This window comes from Cynocephalus volans, chromosome 5, assembly GCF_027409185.1.
Source record: "Cynocephalus volans isolate mCynVol1 chromosome 5, mCynVol1.pri, whole genome shotgun sequence".
Classification (NCBI taxonomy): Eukaryota; Metazoa; Chordata; class Mammalia; order Dermoptera; family Cynocephalidae; genus Cynocephalus; species Cynocephalus volans.
The window spans coordinates 17,623,858-17,650,352 of NC_084464.1; the positions used below are offsets into that span (position 1 = coordinate 17,623,858).

Consider the following 26,495-nt stretch of genomic DNA (forward strand, 5'->3'; position numbering starts at 1 on the left):
GATTTTAAAAATGTTTGGGTCAGCCCTGTGGCTCACTCAGGAGAGTATGGCGCTGATAGCGCCGAGGCCGAGGGTTCGGATCCTATATAGGGATGGCCGGTGCCCTCACTGGCTGAGCGTGGTGCAGACCACACCGTGCGGAGGGGTGCGCTCCCCTTACCGGTCAAAAAAGAAAGAAAAAAAAAAATGCCAGAGGTGTTTCATCTCCTGGAGATCAATGAATTTCCCAGTATCTGCAATTTCTGACTACTGCATTTTTATTACTTGCACATCACCTATATGCCTGGGGAGGGTCAGGGTCTTTAAGAGACAGCTCAGCCTACCAATGACTACTTTGTAGCATCAGGAGAAAGATTTTGGAATAAGCCCAACTTGTCCTCTACCTGGCTTTCAATCTTACTACCCACCCATACCACCGCCCAGATCTGTCTGATGAAACACCAGGGTCATCAGGATGGAATAATTCAGTTACTAAAAACTTGGACTCTGCCCACGTAGCAAGTCTCAAGTCTTTGGTCAAGTCATCTGATTAATCTTTCCGGGTCTTAATTTCCACCTCTGCATAACAAGGCAATACCACTTTCCGACAGGGTTGCTGAAAGAATTATGACCTGGCTCACTACAGGTAGTCGACAAGTATCAGGTACACGTATCTAAAAAACCCAGGCGTACCTGGATAGTACGCCCCGAGCCCCCCGGATTTAGAGGATTTTGTTGCTGCCGCCGTTTACGTTTTGCCGCACTGGCAAAGGTGAGACAGCCAAAGGCCTTTCCAACTCTTCAGAACTCTTCCCCAAAGAACATACTTTACAAATGCTACGGCAGAACTCAAATATACCCACAGACGGTTACTGACATGATAAAGTTGGTTTAAAATATTCCGTTGGCCACTTCTGATCCCTGGTTGTCCTACTAGGTCTGCAAACCTCCCGCGAATCCATGGTTATTTTTAACCACACGCCCTCAACTATTACCCCACCTCCTGTCCTTCCGCCCGGAGCTCACGGCTCGCCCTGGGGCGAAGCGACTCCTCACGAGGCTCCACAGGGCTCCGGCAGCCGCAGCGTTCGCAGAGCTGGGGTGTTCCGGTTACACATCATCGCTCTCCTACTGCGCCGCGGGGGCGCTCGCGGGGCTAAAGGAGTGGCCCACGCCTCCAGCTCGCAATCTGCTGGGACCCAGGCCGGCCCTCACCGCCTGGCCACGGAGGTGAGCTCCCGCGCCCCGCCCTCGAACGCTGGCTCGCACACGCCCTGGGGCCAGGCCCCGCCTCGAACTCTGACCCGCCCACGCCCTGGGCCAGGCCCCGCCCTGGAACTCTGACCCGCCCACGCCCTCGAGCTCTCACCCGCCCCCGTCCTGGGGCCAGGCCCCGCCCCTGAGGCTAGGCCCCGCCCCCGCTCGGGGTCGGCGATGGCGAAGGTAGCCTGGAGACTGGGGCGGTGCTGGTGTTCGAGGTAAACGTGGAGCTTCATCGCCGGCCAAAAGTCGCTCGCTGGACGCCGCGTCCTTGCTGGGGTGGCCGCCCGTGGGAGCCGTACTCTCTGTTATCTTCTGGGTAGCAACAGCATTTTGCTTTCATGGTTTTCCTGCGGAGACCACCTCCGGAGACGGTGCTCCGGAATGACCTTCTGAAAGGCGGGTCTCCCTGCCCGCTGGGCCCGGCAGGGTGGGCTGGACGTGCCGGGAGGCCCCGGGGCTGTGGCCCTGCAGCCGCCGCGTCTCCGCGCCGTGCCCCGCGCCCGGCTTCCGGCGTGTGGGCCGCCCCGCAGCGCCCGCGGCCAGGGCTGCGTGCGGAGGGAGGGTGCGCGGCCCAGCACGCCCGGCGGCTGTAGGCTGTTCGCTGAGCGCTGCGGAACGTGGGCTTAGTCTAGTTGATTTGGGGAGAGCACGTTCGCTGTGACGCGAAGTGAAGCGATGGGGTGCACTGTCACAACTTTGTAACGCCCCAAAACGGATTTCTGTGCTAGAGAACGAAACCTGGAACGTGATGGTTACCTTGAGTTGGTGAAATTATGAACGGTTTTCCCCACTTCGTGTCTTTTCTTAAATAGCCATGTTTTTGCAATTTATTTTCAAATTAGTAAATACCGCTGTATTGTGGGAGCCCCAAATCTGAAAGGGCCCTGGCGTCGTGTTTGCCTGTTCCCAAGAACTCAGCCGGGCTGATAGGTAGAGACGTCAGCGTGTTAGACTTAGGGAGGGGCCGATGGCGGCCGTCAGCTAGAAATCCGCACCGCCACGGGCCACATACAACGGTTACATAGCGAACGGATCAAAGGAAAGTAAACCTGTCGCGTGCTCATGGGTAGACCCTCACTCGACTCAGAGTTCGCAGGAGATCTGGCTGAGTAGATAAGCTAACTCGGCCCGGAGTTAACACTGCTATTCTAACTACACTTACATGCTAATTCGTTTACTCTGGGCTCCTGCTTCCTTCCTACTGTCTTCCATTTGTCTTAAAGGAGCCGTGCCTTTCCTTGGGGTAAACTACCTCGGCCGGGGTTAGTTTCCCAGTGGGAGGGGGAATCTGGTATGCATAGGGAGGGTGAAATAGGTCTGTGTCCCACATTTACCTTACAGCCACATTTTGTGGGGACTTGCAAATTTAGGCCTTCTGTGGACATTTTAAGTTTTCCTTTTGGAATTTGGTGCCAAATTCATGTAGGTTGCAGAATTTTTCCTTTTTGGGGGAAAAAACTATTTAATATAAAACTTATTGTTGACTGATTTTACTGAATTTTACACGTATTTAAGGGTTTGAACCTAGAGTTCATTGTATCATCTGCAAGTTACAGTAATTGCAGGGGAGGTGATGCATTTTCTTAGGTTTGGGCTTTATTTGTAACCGTATTATTGTAATAATCTTTGATGCCACTGACGTCATTATCAGGGTCATAATTGTGAACATCCATTTTTGCTTGTAGACTCAGTACTGTGAATTGAAGTTCACCACCCCACCCCCACTTACTGTGCGTGCTTTTAAAAATTTGCTTGTCACCTAGCACTGCTTGCTGTTTCTGCTCTGCTCCTGGTTGGCTGGTTAAACATCCTGCCTGAGGACGGGGTACACCAGCTGAGCCCTGCTTCACTGACTACCTACATTTCACCTCGCTGAAAAGGCGGTGGCTCTGTCTGGAGTGCCAGCAACTGCTCATCTATCCTTTTGAACATTTCTTGTGTCTTCATCCATTGTCCCTTCCTTCCACCTGGGTGTATGTTGGGACACACGTTTTGTGGCCAGAGAGGCAAGAATTGAACTGATAATAGTTGATACTTTGTTAATCAGTAAGTGCAGAAGCTGTTTCATGACCTTGGGACAAGTGACTAAATTCTGTGCACTTTACCCCCTTGGTCTCCTGCCACTTCTGTCTTTGCATGCGTTTCGTTTGCCTCTTGACTATTGCAAAATTTAGTCATTCTCATTCTGGCTTCTTTTATCTCTATTTAATTTTTATTGCTTAAAAATACCTCTCTGGATTCCTTTTCCTTTATTTTAACATTAGTACAGTTAGCTTCTGCATTGATTTATCTAGGAATGCTTACTGCTAACCTTTTGCAGCCAGCTTGCTGGGGCAAGTATAGAGAAAATATTTATAGAGAAACATGGCATTTTGGAATGTAAGGGTTGGGAACAGACCGCAGAAATGTAAGGACTGGGAGCAAGTATAAATCAGTCTGCCTAACTGTAGTCCTCCGCAGGTCATTGGTTTCCCAGTAGTTCAGTTGCACATGAGCAGAACAGCAATGGGAATCGGTCAGAAAGACTTCGAAAATGCAATGAATCAGGTGAAACTCTTGAAGAAGGATCCAGGAAATGAAGTGAAGCTAAAACTCTACGCACTATATAAGCAGGTAAATGTCTAAGGTCTAACATTATTTAGGGCCATTTTGAGTAAATGGCTCCTTAAATAGATATGCTGTATGTTTACTAAAATGCAGCTTTAATATTTTGGATTTGTATTGCTGCCTTTCCTCTGAAGAGTGCATATTTGTGAGTTTTTCTTGCATATTAGACCTTGAAATACTGTTAGGGCACAAAGGAGCCCCTCAGGATTACTCCACAGTAAAAGAGATTTATAAGATATAACATTCAAATGTGTCGATCTTATTTGGCCCTTGACTGGACTAAATCAACTGAAAATGTATTTTGAGACATTTGAGGACATTTGAATGTGGACTGGGTATTAGAAGATACCTAGGAATTATTGTTAATGGTGTCATGGTCATATAAGAAAATGTTGATATTTTAAAATAATGTATAGTAGGTAACATGATGTTTGGGATTCACTAAAAAAATTAAGCAAAAAAGAAAAGGATAGATGAAGAAACTAAAGAAACTTGATAGTTGTTGAATTTGGGTGATGGATATTGGGAATTCGTTATATTATTCTACTTTGGTATATGTTTGAAAATTCTTACAACAAAATTTAAAAACTAAAGCTTTTAAGTTGCAATGCCAAAGATGTCTCTGGCATGTCTGCCTCTCTGGGCTCCTGTGTTATCTATTTTACTGTTCTATGATTGGTATGAGCCTCTCTTACTTTCATATGGGTGTGTACTGAATAGTGAAGAATTTATCCAAGCCCTTGAACTGTCATGCCTAATAGGAGCATCTTTGTTTGCTTGAATAGTCTAACAATGTGATTTAGGCTGGGGAGTTGGCCTCACCAAGGTAGTAACAGTGTGATTTAGGGTAGGGGCTTCGGGTTACACAATCATGCTTCCATGATGGAGCACCAGTAAAAACTGGATGCTGAGGCTAGAGTGAGCTTCTTTGGTTGGAAGACTATTTTCACACGGTTCTGAGAAAGTTATGCTGTGAATTAGTGGTGTTTTCTGTACCTTTGCATGGGCTCTCAGAATATACTGTGGGTTTCCAGATGTTTGCTGACTAGCTCCTTTGGAAGATTGTTTGCTTGAGTATTTTGATCATATGTGCAAGTGTGCTCATCAATATAAGACTAGTGAACAATTAGAATTTTTTAGGAAGTACTTTCCCAACACCCTTATCTTGCATTATTTTCATATGCAGACAGTAATAACTTATTTAAGGGACTAATACCCAATAGCATCTTTTGTCTCTCCAGTCTTTTTTTTTGTTGTGCATTTTAAGCAACAACCTCAAAAAGAGAGCAAGGGGAAAGTTCAGATCAATTTACATACCCTGTAATAGGATTTGGGGGAGGCATTCTTGCTAGTTGTGGATTTTATGGATCTTAAATATGTAGGTCTCTGGTTTGCATGGACATTTGGCCATTAATTGCCCCTCTTCACAGGCCACTGAAGGACCTTGTAATTTGCCCAAACCAGGTGTGTTTGACTTGATCAATAAGGCCAAGTGGGATGCATGGAATGCCCTTGGCAGCCTGCCCAAGGTGAGTTCATGTGTTACTCTGCTTTTATTTGCTGTACTTCTAAGGACCCTTGATACTTCTCATCAAGCCATTATCAGTGGAGCCTTTGAGATCTTGGAGTGTTTTTATTGAATCAAAACTTCTGTCTTTTTCTTTATTTCAAGGTGCTGTTTATTAGTATAATAAGTTTCTCAGAATGCTTATTCACTGACAGTGAGCTGAAGCTATTTGTTATCTTCTCCTCAGGAAACTGCAAGGCAGAACTATGTGGACTTGGTGTCCAGTTTAAGTCCTCCATCTGAATCCTCTAGCCAGGTGGAGCCTGGAGCCTACAGGAAACCACCTGGATATGAAACTTTGGTGGTGACTTCCGAAGATGGCATCACAAAGATCATGTTAAACCGGCCCACCAAAAAAAATGCCATCAGCTCTCAGGTAATATTACCTGCCCTGAGAATTTGTCCTGCTCTTCTTTTCCCCTCTACTTGTTTCACTCAAAAACTGTCAAGTTTCAGCATCATTCCTATTTTGGTGATGTCTCTGGTTTGATTTGTGTAGGAAGATTCGAATTGTGGCTACTTATTACAACAAATTTGTGCATTCTTTGTTTGGAGTCTGTGAGTTTCAGGCAGATTCCACATATCCAAAAGGCACTGCAACTTTCCTGTTAATGGAAACACAAATACATTAAATTAGTATAAGTGAAATATATGTCAACGTAAGTCAATATGCATAGAGACCCTGTAAGATTGGTTATAATCTGTCTCCAGAAGAATCTTCATATCAGTTAGACTCTAGAATGAGTCTTTTTCTGCTCACATGGAGCTTTACTTTGTACAAATACAGGGAGAAAGGAGAGAAGGGCTTTATCCTAAATAAATCATAACCCAGCTCTGCTTTAAATGAGCTGCTTCACAAGGGTGACTTTAGCCTTTGAATCTCTTGTGAACTAAAATGATAATAAAAAAAACCATTTTAGCCCCTTCCCCTTGAAAAAAATTATAGGTGATTAATTGGATGCTTAGTGCTGAACTGGGAGTAAAATTTGAGAAGACTGGAACCATTTGGTTTATAATCTACACTGTGGTAGAAAGAGTATACTAACTTAAAATAGTCTTTAGTAAGAATTTCATGAAGTTGAATATGTGCCACTCAATAAAGCATTTCATTCAGAAAACTTTGTTTCCATTTTCTCTTAACTCATTTATATATGACCATAGTAGTAATAGCTACTCTTTACAGAGGGCCTAATAAGCGTCAGCACTCTCCACACAGAGGTTTGATTCTCACAAGAGCCTATTGTTCTCATTTTTAATCAGTAAAATAATTAGACAGGTTAAGAAGTAACTTGCTTGAGTTCACGTGACTAATAAGCAGGAAAACCTAAATCAAAACGCTGATAGATCCATCTCCTGTTCCTGGCTCTTGCCAGTCACCCTGCTGTGCTGTCATCATAACTATAATAAAAATGGAATTATTTCTTTATTTTCTCCCTTGGTGGAAATTACATCTTTACTTACATATTATGTAAAGTCCATGTGTTTATTTTTTCAGGGTCTTTGTATCTGTAAATATCAGCCCTTTTATTATTCTTTCACATACTACAATCTTATCTAAGGTAGAAATTGCACCTGCTTTAAATGCATTAAAAGCTATAGCCACACATCCAAGATTTTCAGAACTGTTGCTGATTTATAATTTGGAGGCCATTGTCCTTGAATACCATTACAGTGTCTTGGAAATCCTAGCCTTTTGACATTTTTTAACACTTCCCACACTGCCTGGGACACTCGTTCCTCCTTGAGACGTTGCTTCGCGGAATGTTTGCTCTGACCACCTCCAGTGCTACCCACCCCAGGCAAGCCTCAGCACCTCCTCTCAGTTTCCTACTGCTCCATGCTTTCCACCCCGGCCCATTTGAGCATTATATACTCTATTAATTCCAAAAGCTCGGGACTGTATCTTTTTTGGTCACTTTTGGAAAAAAGTGGTTATAGCCCCTAGTATCTACCATAGCACCTGAAATTGGTCCACCCTTTTGGTTATAAATAGAACCAACATAAATGTTTGGCACTTTGCTGAGAGCAGGCTTGCAGACGGACATTTAGTGAATCCATTGGGTGATAATTCCCATTTTCAGAGTTCTTTGTTTTTCGTTGTCTTCCTGTTCACATAGATGTATCAAGAAATTATGCTCGCACTTAAAGCTGCAAGCAAGGATGACTCAGCTATAACTGTTTTAACAGGTAAGACATCTTCTCGGGCTTCTTAATTAAATTTCTGTTTTTTGAGGCGGGGGGTCCCTTACTAGATGCTGTGATACTCTAATTCATAAATATACAAAAAATATTGTGGACACAGGATATTCACTCCTTGGCAATTACCCAAAAGAAATTAAAGTATATGTCCTTATAATGACTTGTACAGGAGCAATCATGGGAGCCTGATTCACAATAGCCAAAAACAGCACAACTCAAATGTGCAAAAAGAGATGGATGAATGAACAAATTGTCACTATTCATACAGCGGACTACTACTCAGCAATAAAAAGGACTGAATAACTGATACACACAAGAACATGGATGAATCTTTAAAAAATAGCTCAGCAAAATAATATAAACACTGGAGAGTACATACTGTATGATTGCATTTACATAAAGTTCTGCAGTAAGCATAAGTTCTAATCTTTGGTGATTGAAGTCAGAAAGTAATTGTCTTGGGGCAGGGGGATGGTATGGCTAGAAAGGAGCCTACAGGAACTTTCTGGGATGATGGAGAATGGTCTGTATCTTGTTTTTGGATGGTGACCATGCATATATATACAATGATCAAAAGTCGTTGAACTGAACATTTAAGAACTGGTCATTTTATTGTATGTAAATTATATTTTAATTAAATACATATGCACTCCTTCAATGGCTCTTAGAATAAAGGCAAAACTTAACAGGATCTACAAAGCCCCACATGGTCTGTCTTGCCTGTCCTCCTCCTAAACCACCTTCTCCCCCCTGGCTTTGTCTGCATCAGCTACAGAGGCTCTTTTCTCAGCCCACCACATACACCAGGCATACCCCCTGCAAAGAACTTTGCTTATGCTGTTCCCTCTGTGTGAATCATCCTTCCCCGTCTTTTTCTAGCCAACCTTGCGTCCGTCTTCAGATCTCAGTTCAGTTGTCCCTTCCTTAGGAAAGTCCCTCCCTGAACTCCCTGATTAGACCAAACCCAATTACATACCCTCATATCATCATGCACCTCTCTTTTGTATCACAGTTACCTTGCTACATTTATTCGTGTGTTTTTAAATCACTGTCCAGCTTACTAGTCTGTAAGGGCAAGAACCATAGCTGGTTCATCAGTGTATTTCCAGAGCCTAGCATAGAGCTTGGCACATAGTGGATACTTAATAATTATTGAATGAAAAAATGAATGTATGGTCATGGGTCTGTTGATTTTATTGTTTACAGGAAATGGTGACTATTACAGCAGTGGAAATGATCTGTCTAACTTCACTGATATTCCCTCTGGTGGAGTAGAAGAAAAAGCTAAAAATAGTGCTCTTTTTTTGAGGTAAGAGTGACATGTCTGATCCAGAGGACTAATTCTTATGCATCAAAGAGGTATTTTGCTTCTGCTGAACTAAATAAGTGGTATTTAGTTCAGCAGAAGCAAAATACCTCCTTCTCTGTGTCAGTGTAGTTCATTGTGACGTTGCACAGGCGTATTTCTGCAGACTACCTTTGTTGGTTGGCAGGCATTCATTCTGTCACTTAAATTTCTGATACCTGTTCATCCTGCTGCTCTACATGAGAGTTGACTGGAAGGCATGGAGGTGCTCTACAGTTGTAAATACAGTCATGCACCTCATAGTGACGTTTTGGTCAACAACAGACTGTATACAAGACGGTGGTCCCATAAGATTATACTGGAGCTGAAAAATCCTATCATCTAGGATGCCATCGTGACATCATAATGCAATGCATTACTCACATGCTTGTGTTACAGTTGCCTGCTGTATTCAGTACAGTGATATGCTGTACAGGTTTGCAGCCCAGGAGTTGTGGGCTATACCATATAGCCTAGGTGTGCAGTAGGCTATATCATATAGGTTTGTGTAAGTACACTGTGATGTTTACATGACAAAATCACCCAATGATGCATTTCTCAGAATATATCCCCATCGTTAAGCAATGCATGACTGTAAAATTCTCTCGTATTGAGGTGGAGGAATTTAACAAATTCTCATCTGGCAAGAGGAATGGATGACTTCCATGAATGCTAGTCACAGGAGACTTGAAGTAGTCACGGAAAACACAAAAAGAAGAGCAAAACCTTCATGATTTCGATCTCATTTGTCCTTTCTGGGTCTCTAATTCCCACTGTGCTATAATATTGCAGCACATGTTCAGTCACCTGCCCTAAACTCTAAGACAGCAGCTGGCTTACAGCCCTGAACTTACTGTCTAGCATATAAAATTTGAACCAGGGTCAATCTGTAGGACTCACTGCCTGGGTTTCCATCGAGTGCCTTTCCAATGGATGTCCTGGATGAATCTGGGGTGGAAGCCAGGGAGGTGGCAAGACAGGGAGCCCCTGCTGGTTAGCGTTGTGGGAAATATCCAGCCTAGCCAAAAGGGTTTGTCATTTCAGACTCATGCTGCCTTTTCTATACTTCAGTAACAATGCTTTGCAACATCTAATGTTTTTTTTATTTCCATTTCTGTAGGGATTTTGTAGGCTGTTTTATAGATTTTCCTAAGCCTCTGATTGCCGTGGTAAATGGTCCAGCTGTGGGAATTTCTGTCACCCTCCTTGGATTATTTGATGCTGTGTATGCTTCCGATAGGGTAGGTCAGCTCCCAGAAACTCATACAAGGTAAACAAGTAGAGAGAAAATGAGAGCTTGTGAATTCTCCTTGATTTTTGCTAATAGTATATGATTACATGTGGCTTGTGGTAGAATGGACTAAATTTAGATTTTACTCAAAGAATTAGTCTAATTTGACTGATTTTATTTTTCCTTCATTATTAACTTGAGTGTTTCTAAACACTACTATTGCTGTGAACATTGTTCCAACTCTGATGGTTCTATAGTCTAATAAAATTATGTAACAGTTTTTCAATGTTCATATTACTCTAAAATACTCAAGAGATGCTTGAAAGCTTGTTATTGGGTTGGGGGGGGAGTGGACAGCATCTTTGCAGGTCATGCAAGTGGATTATTTGACCCTTTTTTCTAAGTAAACGAATCCTGGTATTCAGAATTTTAGGATAAGAAGGGACTGTGAGCTTTATCTACTCTCACTCCCTCCTCTGCACATAAGAAAATGGAAGATCTGAGAAGTTTCTTGCCAAGAACACAATTTGGCCTGTGTTCACCATTGAATTATACAGATTTTAATTTTTTCTTCTTACTACAGTAATAATTTATATGTCATAGTGGAAAATAAAATTGTGAAAAATATGGAAAAGTACAAAGAAAAAATTTAAGTTAAAAACACTCCTTGTCTTACCACTCTGAGATTACCAGTGCTAACATTTGGGTTATTTAACCTATCTGATTTACCCAGCCCCTGACTGCTGGGACCCTAGGCTGTTTCCAACTTTTGTCATTATAAGCAAAGATGTGATGAATATTTATCCTAGAACTTCTACCCCAGAACATTTACCATAGAACTAATACCCACCTCTAGGGTTATCATATTTTGCAACTGAGTTTTGCTTATGTGGTGGTAAAATTTGATGGTCTGCAACCTTGTGGGGAACATTTGGTTTTTACCACTGAAGAGATTCCTAGTTTTGTTAAGAGGTATCTTCACCAGTAGACAGGATCATATTTTAGGGTCCTTAACTCTTTGGGTCTTCTTTTGCTGGATTCCACTGAACCCCACTGGACATGTTGGCAGATCTAATTCTTATTAATACTTTTCCCATAAAAATAGCAAATGAGATTCTAGGTGCTAGGCTGCCTAACCCTTGTAGGTGGAAGTTTCTGTTTGGAGGCAGAAGTCAGTAGTCTGAGTTCACATTCTGTGTGTTAGCTGATCAGTTAGTTAATCATTGACCTGCTTTCAACAGTGGGTGGATGAGTAGTTCCTGACCTGAACTTGGAGATCTTATTGTTCAGTACTTAGAGGGCAAATATCGTATCTGAGTCTTGTCCTGATTTTCTCACTGATTTCAAAATTATTGTTAGTATACATCATATATATATATATATATATATATGACGCTAATAAATTTGGCTGAAAGTAAAATTTATTTGTCAAATAGTGATCGCTGGTTCACCCAACTGAATTAAACTAATCATCAGTGGAATCAGGGATTCCAGGGTTTCATCACACACACACACACACAAAAAAAAAAAAACCCAAAAATTTAAAATCAGGGAAAGATACTAAACGAAAAACCTGTGGAGAGGAATCATTTACACAGGATTTACCATTATTGGTTTCATAAATAAATGCCATGTTAAATGATGGGTTAATATTTAACCCATATAATCGAAATATTAATTAGTGCATTTTATCAAGTCTTGATTATAGGCAATGGTTAATAATGCTTATTAGCTTCTCTGTCATCAAATGGCACATCTCCTGTATGAATTAATGAAAAGGTAGGAATCATAAAAATAATAAATATTTGAGTGCTCAGTATGTACTAGTTACTCTGTTAATAACACATTATATGTGTACACACATATATATGATGCACACAACAGCCCTAAGAAATAGATACTCTCATTTCCATTTTACAGATCAGGAAACTGTGACACAAAGAGGGTTAGAAACTTTCCTAAAGTCACCAAATGGTCTGATGCCAGAGTCTAAATCCTTAACTGCATCTACTGCTTTATTCTGAAAGGAAGCAGTTTAAATGCTACTCATTGTCAGCTTTGTATGTACCTGTTTGTGACTACGTTTAGCTATGGTTGGTGTTTTTTCCAGTTTTCTGCTTACATTCCTTAGGCTGTGTCTTCTCAGTATATTTTCTTGAATAAGCTTTCTTTTGGGAGAAAAAAGAAGAAAAGTGGCATTAATAAAAACTTCCTTTTTGTATTTTTATTATTTTGATTTATATGCCGCATATCTTCTAACAAATATGCACTAAAAATAACACCATGTCTAATTATAGGAAATGAAATCTAAATATTCTTCTACATATTATTAATTATAAATTAATGCTCTTAAGTATTTATCGTTCATCAAGAAATACAAAAATATTTCTTAAATCTAGAAAAAAATAAAAATGACTATATTCTAAATAACCAATTTTGAAATCGATTCTAGTATTTCAAGGTGATCAAAAAACCTCTGGGGCAAAATCAGGAGAAATAACAGATGGAGAAAACAATTTTCAATTCACATAAGAAAGGCTAATCCCTATAAAATATTTTTTAAAGTATGTCTATAAAGTGATAGATCAACAACCTAATGTAGAAGTGGGCAATGGAGAAGAATAACTGACCCACAGAAAATGAAGTATAAATGTCTTTTAAAACCATATGAGAAAGGCACCATAAAGAAAATGAAAAGATAAGCCACAGACCAGGGAAAAAGTTTGCATGACACTTATCTGATAAGACTTGTAAGCTCAATATATAAAGAACTCTTACAACTGAATAATAAGGTAAACAGTCTAACTTAAAAAACAGTAGGCAAAATATTTTAACAGTTACTTTACCAAAGAACATACATACATGGCTAATAAGTACACGAAAATTTGCTCAACATCATTAATCATTAGGGACATGTAAATGAAAACCACAATGAGACACCACTACACACCTACTAGCATAATTAAAATTAAAAAGACCTGTAATAACAAGGCTTACTGGGGATATAGAGCAATTGGAACTCTCATACACGGCTGATAGAAATGTCCAGTGGTACAGCCACATTGGAAAACAGTTAGGCAGCTTCTTTTAAGTTAAACATACATTTACTACACAAACCAGCAATTTTACTCCTAGGTATTTACCCATGAGAATTGAAAACATATATTCACACAGAGACCTGTACACAAATGTTCATAAAAACCTTTTTTGTCAGTGATATCTGAAAAAGACACTTTTTTCAGCTTCATTGTAGTATACTTGACAAATAGGAATTGTCTATTTTTAAAGTGTACAACTTGATGTTTTTCATACCAACCTTATTCGGAATCACCAAAATACTGGAAACAATACCAATGGCATTTACTGGTGAATTGATACATCATGCAATGGGTTACTACTCAGAAATTACAAGGAACAAACTACTCATGTAAGCAGCAGCATGGTGAATCTCAAAACCTTTACACTAAGTGACAGAAGGCAGACTCAAAAGGCTACAGCATGTAGGATTCCATTTATAGAACATTCTAGAAAGGCAAAAACCACAGGGACAGAAAACAGGTTAGTGGTTGCTTGGGGTGGGAGGAAGGGATTGCCTACAGAGGGGCTCAAGAGAACTTTTGGGGTGCTGGAAATGTTCTACATCTTGATAGTGGTGGTGGCTAAATAACTCTATATTTGTTAAAACTCATTGAACTACACACTTTAAAAGAGTGAATTTTGTGTGTATGTTATACCACAAAATCCTGATTTTAAAAAACTTTTTCTTCAGTTAAGTATTGTGAAGTTGTAAGCAAATCGTGATTTTTAAAAATCACATGAAAAAATGGTTTTCTTTTCTCCCTTCAAATAGGCAACATTTCATACTCCGTTTAGTCACCTAGGCCAGAGTCCAGAAGGATGCTCCTCGTACACCTTTCCAAAGATAATGGGCTCTGCCAAGGTAATTTTTGGAAAGCTTAAAAATAAAATTAATGAGTCATCTCTATTCTAAAAGTAAGCCCATACTCTCTCTCTATCCCTTGCTGATATAGATGAAAAAGGCAGAAGCAAATTATTTGCTCCTCAACTCTAGGAGTTTTACGTATGGAGGAACCAAACTATGGCAAAACTAGAAATTCTCTCTGCAACTTCCCAAACTGGGACACTCCTTTTTCAGCCGCTTGCCTGGTGCTCATTGCATTGCAGGCAGTACAAGACCTCGTCCTGCATAACTGTGTGGCATCTGTCCGTTGGAGGACCAGGGCTGTGCCAGCCTCCCTTCTTCGCTGAACTCAGGGACCACTTCATGGCTTTATGGATGAGCAGTGTCCACTGAGAGTGATATGATAACACGCTCCCTTTCAGAGTCATATTCATGTGAAGTACCAGGAGACACGAGGCATTACGGGGCTTTACTGCTTCCAAAGCCACTCCCAGTCGCAACAGTGTTTCCATCAGCCTATTTTGCCAGCCTGTGTGGACTCAGTGGTTAAATGGCTGCTCAGGTCTCTCACTATGTTTATGGAAATCTAGTTGCCTGTGCTCTGTGGCGTGACTCCAAGGGCATCGTGGCAAGACTGGAGAGCCAGGGCTCAGTGAAAACCTTAGTGAACATTCTCCAACACCTCAAAGTCGGGGAGGGAGTAGAAATTGAGCCTGTTTTTGTTGACTATTAGGTTTTTGTTGTCTCTCTCTCTCTCTCTCTCTCTCTCTCTATATATATATATATACACACACACACGTATATATATATACGTATCTATATATATATATACATATATATTTTTTTAACTCTTATTACATACCCTGAATTGTCACATACCCTGAATTGTTGTACAGGTTTGAGCTTTGAAAGCTTATACAGACTCAACTAGGGCTCAGAGCATTTGGCTGTGAAGAGGTGTTGACTCTTCTGGAAGAGGAATTGCAGATGTAAAGAGGATACCTGCTTAGAGACCTCAGTTTTTTTTAGAAACTAAACATAATTCTCCTTCACTTTCCTTCAGTGAAATAGAACTAATATGAGTACCTGTGCAAAGAAGATTCTCAGAGCTAGAACTCTGGGTACAATTTCCAGGTAACGGAATTGTAAAAGTTTCTCAAGCTTGACCCTATGAGCATGATTTTTCTTTCTTTTTTCCTTTCTTTCTTTTGTAATGGTTTATAGTGTACACAACAGAAAATCATAGCTACCATGGGTTATAGAATCAGCATCTGCTTCAGGTCATTTCTGCCCTGGGCTTCCTGATCTTGCTTCTCCAACATAGACACACACACAGCAGCAGCCCTTCCAGACTTTCCAGAGAGCCTGCAGTGGTCTCAGCACAGTTTGCAAACTATTGCTTATTGAAGTCATCAATTTCTCCCTTACTGAGAAATACCAGCAACCTCAAAAGACCATGAGTAAATCCCTCTGTGTCTCCTGAAAGCAGTCAATTCTGAAGTTAACTGAAGCCTTGTTTTAGGTTAGTTAGTGTCTTAACCTTGTTTTCATTTCAGGCAACTGAGATGCTTATTTTTGGAAAGAAGTTAACAGCAGGCGAGGCATGTGCTCAAGGACTCGTCACTGAGGTTTTCCCTGATAGTACTCTTCAGAAAGAAGTTTGGACCAGGCTGAAAACATACGCAAAGCTCCCCCCAAATGTTAGTATTCATCTTTTACTTGTAGGAACCATGGAAATTACTTCCTAAGGGAAAAATGTATTGCCTTAGGAGAGTATGTCATAAGAAAGACAAGACATATCTTTTGTTGGCTTTAAGCACATCTAAATTTGGGATTAAAAATAACCATAACAAGTTTAGAAATACTGATTTTTACAAAACTTGCCAAACACATTCCATTTCTATGATACAAGGGCAGAGGGACAATTCTTTTGGGGGTTAACTTGAGAAGAGTAGGCAGTATTTGCTAAGCACTTTTATTTTTTAATTCAAGTGAGAAGCCAGATAGGTTGATTGTACTTTAGGAGATTCTTACTGTGTGGCATTTTTGTATTTATATGTAGTGGTTAGTGACTGATTACTCTTATATTCTTGTTATTCAGAATGTGGTCCTGGAACCAGAAGCATTAACATCCATCTGGGGTTTTTTGGAAATGTATAATCGCAGGCCTGTCCCACACCTACTGAGGTTATTTGTATGCACATTAAAGTTTGAGAAGCACTGTATTATATTACACATGTATCTTAAGATTTAATAGGATTAATTAAATGAATATTGGAGAAACAAGAATCAGAATCATGGAATAATTCCACTCCTACTAGAGTAACTTAACCTTATTGTTGGTTTTGTCTTTCCAGGCCATGAGAGTTTCAAAAGAGATAATCAGAAATACAGAGAAAGAAAAGCTGCATGCTGTTAATGCTGAAGAATGCAGGGTAATCCAGGGAAGGTGGCTGTCAGATGAATGCATGAATGCAGTCATGAACTTCTTATCCAAAAAAGCAAAACTGTGATGACTACACTCCAGCAAAGTTAAGCATGTGAAAGGAAGGGATGTGCTATTATTTCTGATTTCTAATACTTGAACTAAAGAAACTTCATTGTGCCTTTTTTCAGTGTTAAAATATCAACTATATTTCACTACAGCCCCGATGAATAAAAACTTTCATAAAACAAGCTTTAAGAATTCACGTAGGTTTTTGGTAACAGAAAGCCTTACGTCCTTCGACATGAATCGTTGTTGCCAGGAACACTGGAACATTGTGCCTGGAACCCTGCTTTGAAAAGCATTCACAGCATTACAAGCTGACGTCATGTCTTCGAATGCCACTATAGCACTTTGACGCCCACAAACGGTGACTGACTGAATTGGGCCGAACGCTGACAGCCTAAAGATCACCGACTTGAGATCCTCAGTGGGTTGCATGTTCTTTTTCAGCCATCTAGCAAGGGAGAAAATGGAAAGAGTAGTATTACTAGAAAACAAATAAGAATCTTAGTTTCTTCTACACACCCCCCAATTTAATAAAGAGGCATGAAGGGAAAATTGGGCCATTTTATTGGAAAGCGTTGCTGTGTATCTAATTTTTCCTTGTTTGTTACAAAATCCTCATTCTTGTTTAATGTGGTATTTAAAAAACCCAGGCAGAGAGCTCCAGTTCCACTGTAGCAGCAGAAGCCAACTCCTGCCCATCCCTCCTGCTAATTAAAACTGAAATCTCTGGGGAAAATATGAAAAAAAAATTATTTAAGGATGCTGAAGTTAAACAAAAGCAGGTGAACTATGGGAGGGCGTCAAAATAAAGAGAAGCAACTGCATGGGGATGAGTTTCCCAGATTGTGGGAAAGTGCTAGGATCTCTCCTGAGCATGGATATTTGCCTCCAAGTCAGACTCCCATCATGGATGGTGCTGTGGTGGGCATGGCGTGGCTGGCTTCATAAAAGTTGAAAAGAAAAACATCTTCTGGCCAGAAAAGAACCTCCTGGGGGTTAAAGAATAAGAGTGAGAAGAGATTCCCAGAGCAGAGAAAGAGTCTCCCCTAATTCTGTGTATGAACAAAATGAGACTATGAATAAAGACATAGAAATTATAAAAAATTAAACAAATTTTTGAGCCAAAAAATTACTGATTTGAAAATTTCACTAAAGGAGTTCAACAGCAAACTCGAATATGCAGAAGAAAGAGCAAACTTGCAAACAGGTCATATGAAATTATTGAGTTTGAGGAGCAAAAAGAAGAAAAATTTAAGAGAAGTGAATAGAGGGAGATGGAATCAAAATGCACCCAGCACTTGCCTCCTCTGCAAAGAAAGACCAAAACAAGTAGATAACCACACACTGAATAGAGTGTCTGGGGGAGAACATTGGAATTCAAAAAGTTGATGAAGACCCCCCGAGGCATGGAGTCAGGATGGTAGCATAGAAAGGGAAGGAAAGTGCCCAGCCTGGGCCAGAGACTCCTCACTAAGGGGAGCAAGGAAAGTGGGGAATCCCAGCAGTCCACATTCCCACCATGAGCACCTGCAGTCCTGGCTTCAAAAGAGCCACACAGCCCTTGCAGGTCCTGAGCCCAGTAAAGAGCTTCCTGGAGTCCATGCAACTGTATTATTCTAGAGAGAGAACTCATGCTGAGTGTCCCCTCACCTTCCCGGGATCCAGGCTTTGCGGAGCATCACCATTTTGAGATCAGAGCCACCACCAGAGTGCATCTTACCCTGGGGCCCGATAGCCCCAGCTTCTCCACATCCCTGAGGCCCTGCCAACATCCCACCACACCCACCCAGAGGGCTGCCGCACTGCAACAGCAGCTGGAACCAGAGGTGCAGCATTAACCCTGACACCCAGATCCTCACAACATATGAGAAAATGCAGATAAACAAATAGCCAAACAATTTATGATGTGAACAAGAAATTCAACAGAGACATAAAAAAGAACCAAACAAAAATGTTACAACTGAGGGATTCATTGAATGAAATTAACAACCAAAAGCTTAACAATAGAATACATCAAAGAGAAAACAATTTTTTAAAATTTTCTAGACAGCTCTTTTGAAATAACCAAGTCAGACAATAAAATAAAAAATAATGAAGAAAGCTGAACAAACTTTTGCATTATGGGAGTTCCAAAAGGAAAAAGGAATGAAAAAGGCATCAAAACGCTATCAATGAAATACAAGGGTACTTCAAAAAGTTTGTGGAAAAATGGAATTAAAAGGTAATATAAATCTTTCTATGAGCTTTTTGAAGTACCCTCATGATTGCTAAAAACTTCCCAAGTCTTGGGAGAGATATGGACATCCAGATCCAGGAAGCTCAAAGATCCCCAAATAGATTCAACTCAAAAAGGTCCTCTCTGCAGCACATTATATTCAAACTGTCAAAAGTCAAAGTCAGAATTTTAAAAACAGCAAGGGAAAAGCATCAGGTCACAGATGGGGATCTGCCTGACAGCATATTTCTCAGCAGAAACCTTATAGGCCAGGAAAGAATGGTAATATTTATTAGAAGTGCTAAAAGGAAAACAAAGCAAAACTGCCAGCCATCTATACTGTATCCAGGATAGCCATCATTCAGAAATGGAGATCAGCCAGGCACCTCCCCGCCATGTCTGCAACCAGCCAAGCCATGACCAAGCCGCCACCAGAAGACTCCTGGGCTCCCCTGCCAGAATGAGGGGGGTGCCACAGGCCTCGACCACAGCCCCCTTCCTCTTCCTCCCATCTGAACCCCTCCCTAATTCCTTCTCCCCCTCCCCCAACTGCTCCACAACATCTTAAAATGTAAAAAAATATATAATAAATTTTTTAAAAAGGATAAACAAAGTCTTTCTCAGACAAGCAAAACTGGGGGAATTCATCACCATTAGGCCAGCCTGTACAAGAAATCCTTAAAAAAGTCCTACACCTGGAAGCAAAAGGACAATACTATCATCATGAGAACATGTGAAAGAATAAAACTCACTGGTAGAGAAGACACACAAATGAGAAAGAGAAAGGAATCAAAACTTATCACTACAGAAAACTACCAAGCCACAAAGATAGGCAATAAAGAGGAAGAAAGGAACAAAGAATATACAGAACAACGAGAAAACAAAGTGACAGAAGTAAGCCCATACCTTTTTCCCCAAAGAAGATATGTTTATTTTACTGTCCAATTATTTTCTTCAAAATGCTTAATGTTTGATAAAACAGACTTTTAGCACCATAGAAATCTTTTGACATATACAATGACGTATTGTTACTATTTACAACTTAAAAAAAAAAAAAAATGCTTCCAGTGATGTTGAATATCCTGACTATAGTTGTTAACCTGTAGGAAATTTCCTGTATGGCAAATGTATTCCTTGAAATAAAATTGAAAAATATAAATAAAACCTTCCATGAGTTGAGAATCATAAAAATGCTACCTGACGTTTAATCACCTGGATCTTGGGAAATTTGCAGTAGTGGTTATAAGAGTTCAACAAGCAAAATGAAACCCTGTGGATATTCAAACTTCAGTCTTCTGGGAGAGATCCTGTAGGCTCACAGTTGGTCTACCAAAAATAAAAGTTATTCCTTTTGTGGTAGAACTTGGTAGCTGGTTCATATGCTATATTTTACCAGCGCATGGACTCCATTCCCATCAATGATTAAAGGTGCGTGGAATTTTTTAACTTTCTGTTCTCCAGCATAGGAGATGAGGGAGAGATTCCACAGTGAATTGACATATCATTGACATCCTTCACACAGGGAATTGCTGCAAGGTGAGAGCCATTTTTATCTTTGAAGTGGCCTCCAGCATTGAGGACCCCTAATGATGAAGAGATATCAGAGCATGCCTGGCAGTAGTAGGGTTGTCCTTCCCATTCTGTCTGCATTCTTCAGTGAGGGAAACTTATCTTCCCATAATACTTCATATACCACAAACTTCTTTGCAAACTGAAAAATATCAAAGACAAGTTTTTTCATCTTTATTCTATTTGGTTTCTCTGGTTTAATTAACTGCCCCTAGGAATCCACATATGGAATCTTCTTTTGATCAACATGGTGCTGCAACTGAGATTCATATACATTGACAACATCTCTCAGAAATGGTATGGTGAAAAATGCTTGACAATGTTCCCCACACTGAACAGCAGTCATCCACCTGAGCTTTATTTTTGAGCTGTTGCCAGGGAAATCTCACTATGTTCTACCACCTGGTATACTCCATTCACTCAGGAAACCACTTCAACTGGTTCTACAGGGTTTGTTTTCTCTGCCACTTTAATGGTTAATTTTAGGTGTCAACATGACTAGAATAAGGAATAAATAGAAGCCTGGTAAAGCATTTTTTGGGGTGTGTCTATGAAGGTGTTTCCAGGAGAGAGAAAAGTCTGAGTGAACAGGGTAGGAAAGATCCAATCCACTGGGGGCCCAGAAAGAACAAAAACAGAGGAAAAGGTGAATCACTTGCACCCTTTCTGCTGGAGCTGGGATAAATTCTTCTGTCCGTGGACATCAGAACTTGAGACTCTTCAGACTTTCGGTCCCAGGACTTACACCAGCAGCATCTCTGGCTCTCAGGCCTTTGGCCTCAGGCTGAGAATCACACTATCAGCCTCCCTGGTTCTGGGGCTTCTGGGTTTGGACTGAGCCATACTATTAGCATCCAGTTTGCAGACACCCTATAGTGGAACTTCTCAGCCATCATAATCACATGAGCCAATTCCCCAAATAAGTCCCCTCTTATATATTTATATATTTCCGTATGATCCTGCAATCCTACTACTGGGTATTTATCTAAAGGAAAGAAAATCAGCATACCAAAGAAATATCTGCACCCCTCCCCCATGTTTATTGCAGCACTATTCACAATAGCCAAGATATGGAATCTACCTAAGTGTCCATCAGCCGATAAATGGATTTTTAAAAAATATCATATATATACACAGTAGAATACTACTCAGATAAAAAAGAATAAAATTCTGTCATTTGCAGCAACATAGATGAGCCTGGAAAACATTATGTTAAATATTTTAAGTCAGGCACAGAATGCTATACTGCATACTCTCATTCATATGTGAGAGCTAAAAATTTGAACTCATAGAAATAGAGAGTAGAATAGTGTTTACTAGAGGCTGGGAAGTATGGTTGGGAGGAGGAGATAGGGAGAAATTGGTTAGCAAATACAAACTTACGACTAGATACAATAAGTTCCAGTGTTCTATAGTAATGTTACATGAATATAATTAACAATTTATTGTATATTTTCATATAGAAGAAATAATTTCAAATATGGTCAGGACAAAGAAATAACAAACCTTTTAGGTGATGGATATGCTAATTACCCTCATTTGATCATCACACATTATATAATGTATCAAAATATCACCTTATACCCTGTAAGTTATTTATGTGTTGACTGTTACATATCAATTTTTAAAAAAAATTTTTTTAAAGTAAACAGGAACTTACAGGACACTATCAGGCAGACTAGTATATGCATAACAGGAGTCCCAGCAGGAGGAGAGAGAGAGGGACAGAGAGATTATTTGAAGAAATAATTGCTGAAAACACCAATTTTGAGGAAAGACATAGCTACACAAATCCAAGAAGATCAATTAACTCCAATAAGATAAACCCAAAGAGACCCACACCAAGATACATAATAATCAAACCTGACAAAAGCCCAAGATAAAGAGAATCTTGAAAGCAGCAAAAGAAAAGTGATTCATCATGTAAAAGAAATCCCCAATAAGGTTATCAGTGGATTTCTCAGCACAAACCTTGCAGGCCAGAAGGCAATGGGATGATATTTAATTTACTTAAAGGAAAAAACCTGTCACCTAAGAATTCTACATCTGGCAATGCTTTCCTTCAAAAGTGGTGGAGAAATGTAGACATTCCCAGACAAATACAAGCTTAGGGAGTTTCTTACCACTACACCTGCACTACTAAAAATGCTGAAGGGTGTCCTTCAGTTTGAAATAAACAATATTAGATAGTAACTGGAAGACATACAAAAATATAAAGTTCTCCAGTAATGGTAAATACATGAACAAATATAAATAATATTAATGTAATTTTAGTTTGTTACTTTTTATTTTCTATGGGATTTAAAAGACAACTGCATAAAAAATTATAAAACTAAGTATTAAGTGTACAATACATAATGATGTAATTTGTGACAATAATAACATAAGGGGGATAGAGCTATAGAGGTGTAGAGTTTTGTATTCAATTGAAGTTAAGTTGGTATCAATTTCAGATAGGTTATCACAACTTTAGGATGTTATATGTAATGCCCATGATAACCACACACATACAAAATCCATAGAATATGAGATATCCATAGAAAAATCCATAGAAAATGAGAAGGGAATCAAAATGTCTCACTACAAAAAATCAACTAAACACAATGAAAGGAAAAAACGAGTGACAAAAAATCCCCCCCCAAATCCCCTACAAGACATAGAGGAAACAACAAAATGACAAAAGTAAGTGCTTCCCTATCAGTAATTACTTTAAATGTAAGTGGATTAAACTTCACAATCAAAAAACATAGATTGGCAGAGTGGATATAAAACCAGGATCCAACTCTATGCTGGATCTAAAATAGTCTCACCTTAGTTCTAAGCACATAAATAGGTTAAAAGGGAAAGGATGAACAGGCAATAGAATAAGTTTTAATAAATTTTAAAAGATTAAAATCATACAAAATATTTTTTCTGATCACAGCAGAATGAAACCAGAAATTAACAGCAGAGGAAAAACTAGAAAATTCACAAATATGTGGAAATTAAATAACACACTCTGAAACTACCAATGGATTGAGAAAGAATCTCAAGAAAAATCAGAAAATGTTTTGATACAAATGAAAAGACAGCAAGCCAAAACATTTGCAATAAAGCAAAAAAAGTGGTAAGATGGAAATTTATAGCTAGAAACACATTAAAAAGAAGAAAAATCTTATCAACATAGCTTTATACTTCAAGAAACTAGAAAAAGAACAAACTAAACCCAAAGCTAACAGAAGGGAAAAGTAATGATTACAGGAGAGATAAAATAGAGGATAAAAAACAATACAGAAAATAAACACAACCTACAGTTAGTTCACTTGAAGAGATCAACAAAATCGAAAAATCTTTAGGTTGATTAACTAAAAAAAATAAGGGAGGACTTAAATAATAAATGAAATAGAGGATATTACCACCAGTATTACAGAAATACAAAAGATTACTGTGAACAACTGTATGCCAATAAATTGAATAACCTAGATGATATGGATAAATTCCTAGACACACAATCTGCCAATGCTGAATCATAAAGAAGTAGAAAATTTTAATAGACCTATAATTTGTAAGGAGATTGTATTAGTCATCAAACACTTTCCAACAAAGAAATGCCCAGAACCAGATAGCTTCACTAGTAAATTCTACCAAATTTTTAAAGAAAAATTAACATCAATTCTTAAACTCTCAAAAAATTGAAGGCGTGGGAACACTGCCTAACTCATTTTATGAGGTCAGCATTACCCTGATACCAAAGCCAGACAAAGACACTACAAGAAAGAAAAAAAAAAATGCAAACCAATATCCCTTCTGAATATTGATGCAACCCCCCCCCAAACAAAATACCAGCAAAATCAAATATAACCACTTATTAAAAGGATTATACATGAGGACCAAGAGGGATTTACTCCTGGAACGCAAATATTTCAACATATGAAAATCAATGAAAATACACCACATTAACAAGATGAAGGTAAAAAAAAAAAAAAGATCTCTTAGTTGATGTGGAAAAAAAGTGTTTGACAAAATTCAGCACTGTTGTATAATACATTCAACAATTTGGAATACTACCTAAACACAATATAGTCCACATATAAAAATCACACATCACACTCATGATGGAAGTCTGAAAGCTTTTCTCTAAGAACAGGAACAAGACAAGGATTCCACTTTTGCCACTTCTATTCAGCACAGTACTGGAAGTCCTAGTCAATATAATTAGGCAAGAAAAAGAAATAAAAAACATCAAAATTGGAAAGAAAGAACTAAAATTATCTCTGTTCATAAACAACATGATCTTATATGTTGAAAATCCTAAACATTACATACACACACACACACACAACTAATGGAACTAATAAACAAATTTATCAAAGTTGCAGGATACAAAATTTACACATGAAAATCACTTGGATTTCTATATACTTGCAGTGAACATTCCCCCCAAAATTAAGAAAATCATTTCATTTATAACATCAAAAATAATAAAATATCTAGGAATAAATTTAACCAGGGAGGCAAAAGTCTGTACAATAAAAACTACAAAGTATTGCTGAAAGAAATTACAGAAGAAATAAGTGGGAAAACATCCCACATTCATGGATTAGAAGACAATATTAGCGATATATTAATAGCACCCAAGGTGATCCACAGATTCAATAAAATTCCTGTCAAAACCCCAACAATGAGCTTTGCAGAAATAGAAAAATTTATCCTAAAATGCATATGGAATCTCAAGGGACCCCAAATAACCATAAAGACTTTAAAAAATAAAATGTTGGCAGGCCCACTTCCTGACTTCAAAACTTACTGCAATGCTACAGTAATCAAAACAGTGCAGTACTGGCATAAAGACAGACATATGGACCAATGGAATTAGAGAACTCAGAAATAAACTCTTGCATATATAGTCAAATAATTTGTGATAAAGATGCCAAGACCACTCAATAGGGAGAAGACAATCGTTCAATAAATCATACTGGAAAACTAAAGATCCACATGCAAAGGAATCAGGTTGAATTATTACCAGACAGCATGTATAAAAATTAATTCAAGGGCCGACCGCATGGCGCACTCAGAAGAGTGCGGCGCTGGGAGCGCAGCGGCACTCCTGCCGTGCAGGTTCGGATCCTACATAGGGATGACCGGTGCACTCACTGGCTGAGCGCGGTGCGGGCGACACCAAGCCAAGGGTTGCGATCCCCTTACTGGTCACAAAAAAAGGACAAAACAAAACAAAACAAAACAAAATTAATTCAAAATGGATCAAAGACCTAAATATAAGCTAAAAGTATAATATTCTTCGAAGAAAACATAAGGGGAAGTTGCATGACAATGGATTTGGCAATAATTTCTTGAATATGACACCAAAACCACAAGCAACAAAAGAAAAAATAGATAAATTGGATTTCATCAAAACTTTAAAATTTTGTGCATTGAAAAACACTATCAACAAAGTGAAAATGAAACCCTCAGAATGGGAGAAAATATTTGCAAATCATTTATCTGATAAGGAATTAATATCAAGAATATGTAAAGAACTCCTACAGCTCAACAACAATGAAACAAAAAAAACCATTAAAAAAAAAATGGGCAAAGGACTTGAGTATACATTTCTCCAAAGACACACAAATGGCCAAGAAGAACTTGAAAAGATGATCAACATCACTAATCATTAGGAAAATGCAAATCAAAACCACAAGGAGATACTATTTCATACCCAATAGGATGACTATTATATTAAAAAACAAACAAAAACAGAAAATAAGTGTTGGCAATAAGAACTTGCATCTGACTCAACTACACAAGCAATTTTCTAAAATAATAATAATAATAGTAATAAATACCTTGAAGGGTTGCCTCATGACTTGAGTGAAAAATCCTGTTATCAGAAACCCTTATCCTAAGTTCCAGGAGTTGCTGACAACAAAGACCTCAACCCAGGTTTCTGACATCATAGAAAGTTACTAAATTTTCTAACAATTGCTTAAAATGTATCTATGACTATGTTATAGATCTATGACTGCATGTTGTAGTTTAGAACCAATAATTGGCTCTTATGTAATAGCGAATAAAAAAGAGACAACTATGATAAAGAAAAGCCCTCTCTTTATTCTTTTTTCTAATTT

At 39.1% G+C, this 26,495-nt stretch overlaps 2 protein-coding genes and 1 long non-coding RNA gene across 8 annotated transcripts in view; 1 reads left to right on the plus strand and 2 right to left on the minus strand.

Annotated features, from left to right (window-relative positions):
- The window catches only part of LOC134377815 (uncharacterized), a 143,009-nt gene extending 141,806 nt beyond the window's left edge, over positions 1 to 1,203 (minus strand). Inside the window, exon 1 of the long non-coding RNA XR_010023575.1 lies at positions 980 to 1,203. This is a non-coding gene — a long non-coding RNA (uncharacterized LOC134377815). The remainder of the gene's footprint in view (positions 1 to 979) is intronic.
- ECI2 (enoyl-CoA delta isomerase 2) lies at positions 1,099 to 16,789 on the plus strand. Of its 6 annotated transcripts, none has more exons than XM_063096541.1 (10): positions 1,099 to 1,209; positions 3,703 to 3,855; positions 5,280 to 5,378; positions 5,604 to 5,792; positions 7,534 to 7,603; positions 8,822 to 8,924; positions 10,081 to 10,201; positions 14,042 to 14,131; positions 15,670 to 15,813; positions 16,471 to 16,789. In XM_063096541.1, exons 2-10 carry the CDS (start codon positions 3,733 to 3,735, stop codon positions 16,624 to 16,626), a joined length of 1,095 nt encoding a protein of 364 aa, XP_062952611.1. In that variant the 5' UTR covers positions 1,099 to 1,209; positions 3,703 to 3,732; the 3' UTR covers positions 16,627 to 16,789. The 6 variants fall into 6 exon arrangements, with proteins under 6 accessions (XP_062952611.1, XP_062952608.1, XP_062952607.1 ...); XM_063096538.1 differs by lacking the exon at positions 1,099 to 1,209 and adding an exon at positions 1,372 to 1,457; XM_063096537.1 differs by lacking the exon at positions 1,099 to 1,209 and adding an exon at positions 1,373 to 1,457 and having other exon boundaries at positions 3,693 to 3,855.
- The window catches only part of LOC134378891 (testis expressed protein 56-like), a 51,719-nt gene continuing 42,002 nt past the window's right edge, over positions 16,779 to 26,495 (minus strand). Inside the window, exon 4 of the mRNA XM_063098199.1 lies at positions 16,779 to 17,055. Within this exon, the coding sequence (XP_062954269.1) occupies positions 16,779 to 17,055 (277 nt within the window). The remainder of the gene's footprint in view (positions 17,056 to 26,495) is intronic.

What these genes read in the sequence shown, in the direction of transcription:
- ECI2 (XM_063096537.1), top strand. Translation starts at nt 1,414, where the DNA reads ATGGCGAAGGTAGCCTGGAGACTGGGGCGGTGCTGGTGTTCGAG. An exon ending in AATAGTGCTCTTTTTTTGAG is followed by an intron (nt 8,925 to 10,080) that starts GTAAGAGTGACA and finishes CCATTTCTGTAG; the next exon opens with GGATTTTGTAGGCTGTTTTA. An exon ending in ACGCAAAGCTCCCCCCAAAT is followed by an intron (nt 15,814 to 16,470) that starts GTTAGTATTCAT and finishes TTGTCTTTCCAG; the next exon opens with GCCATGAGAGTTTCAAAAGA.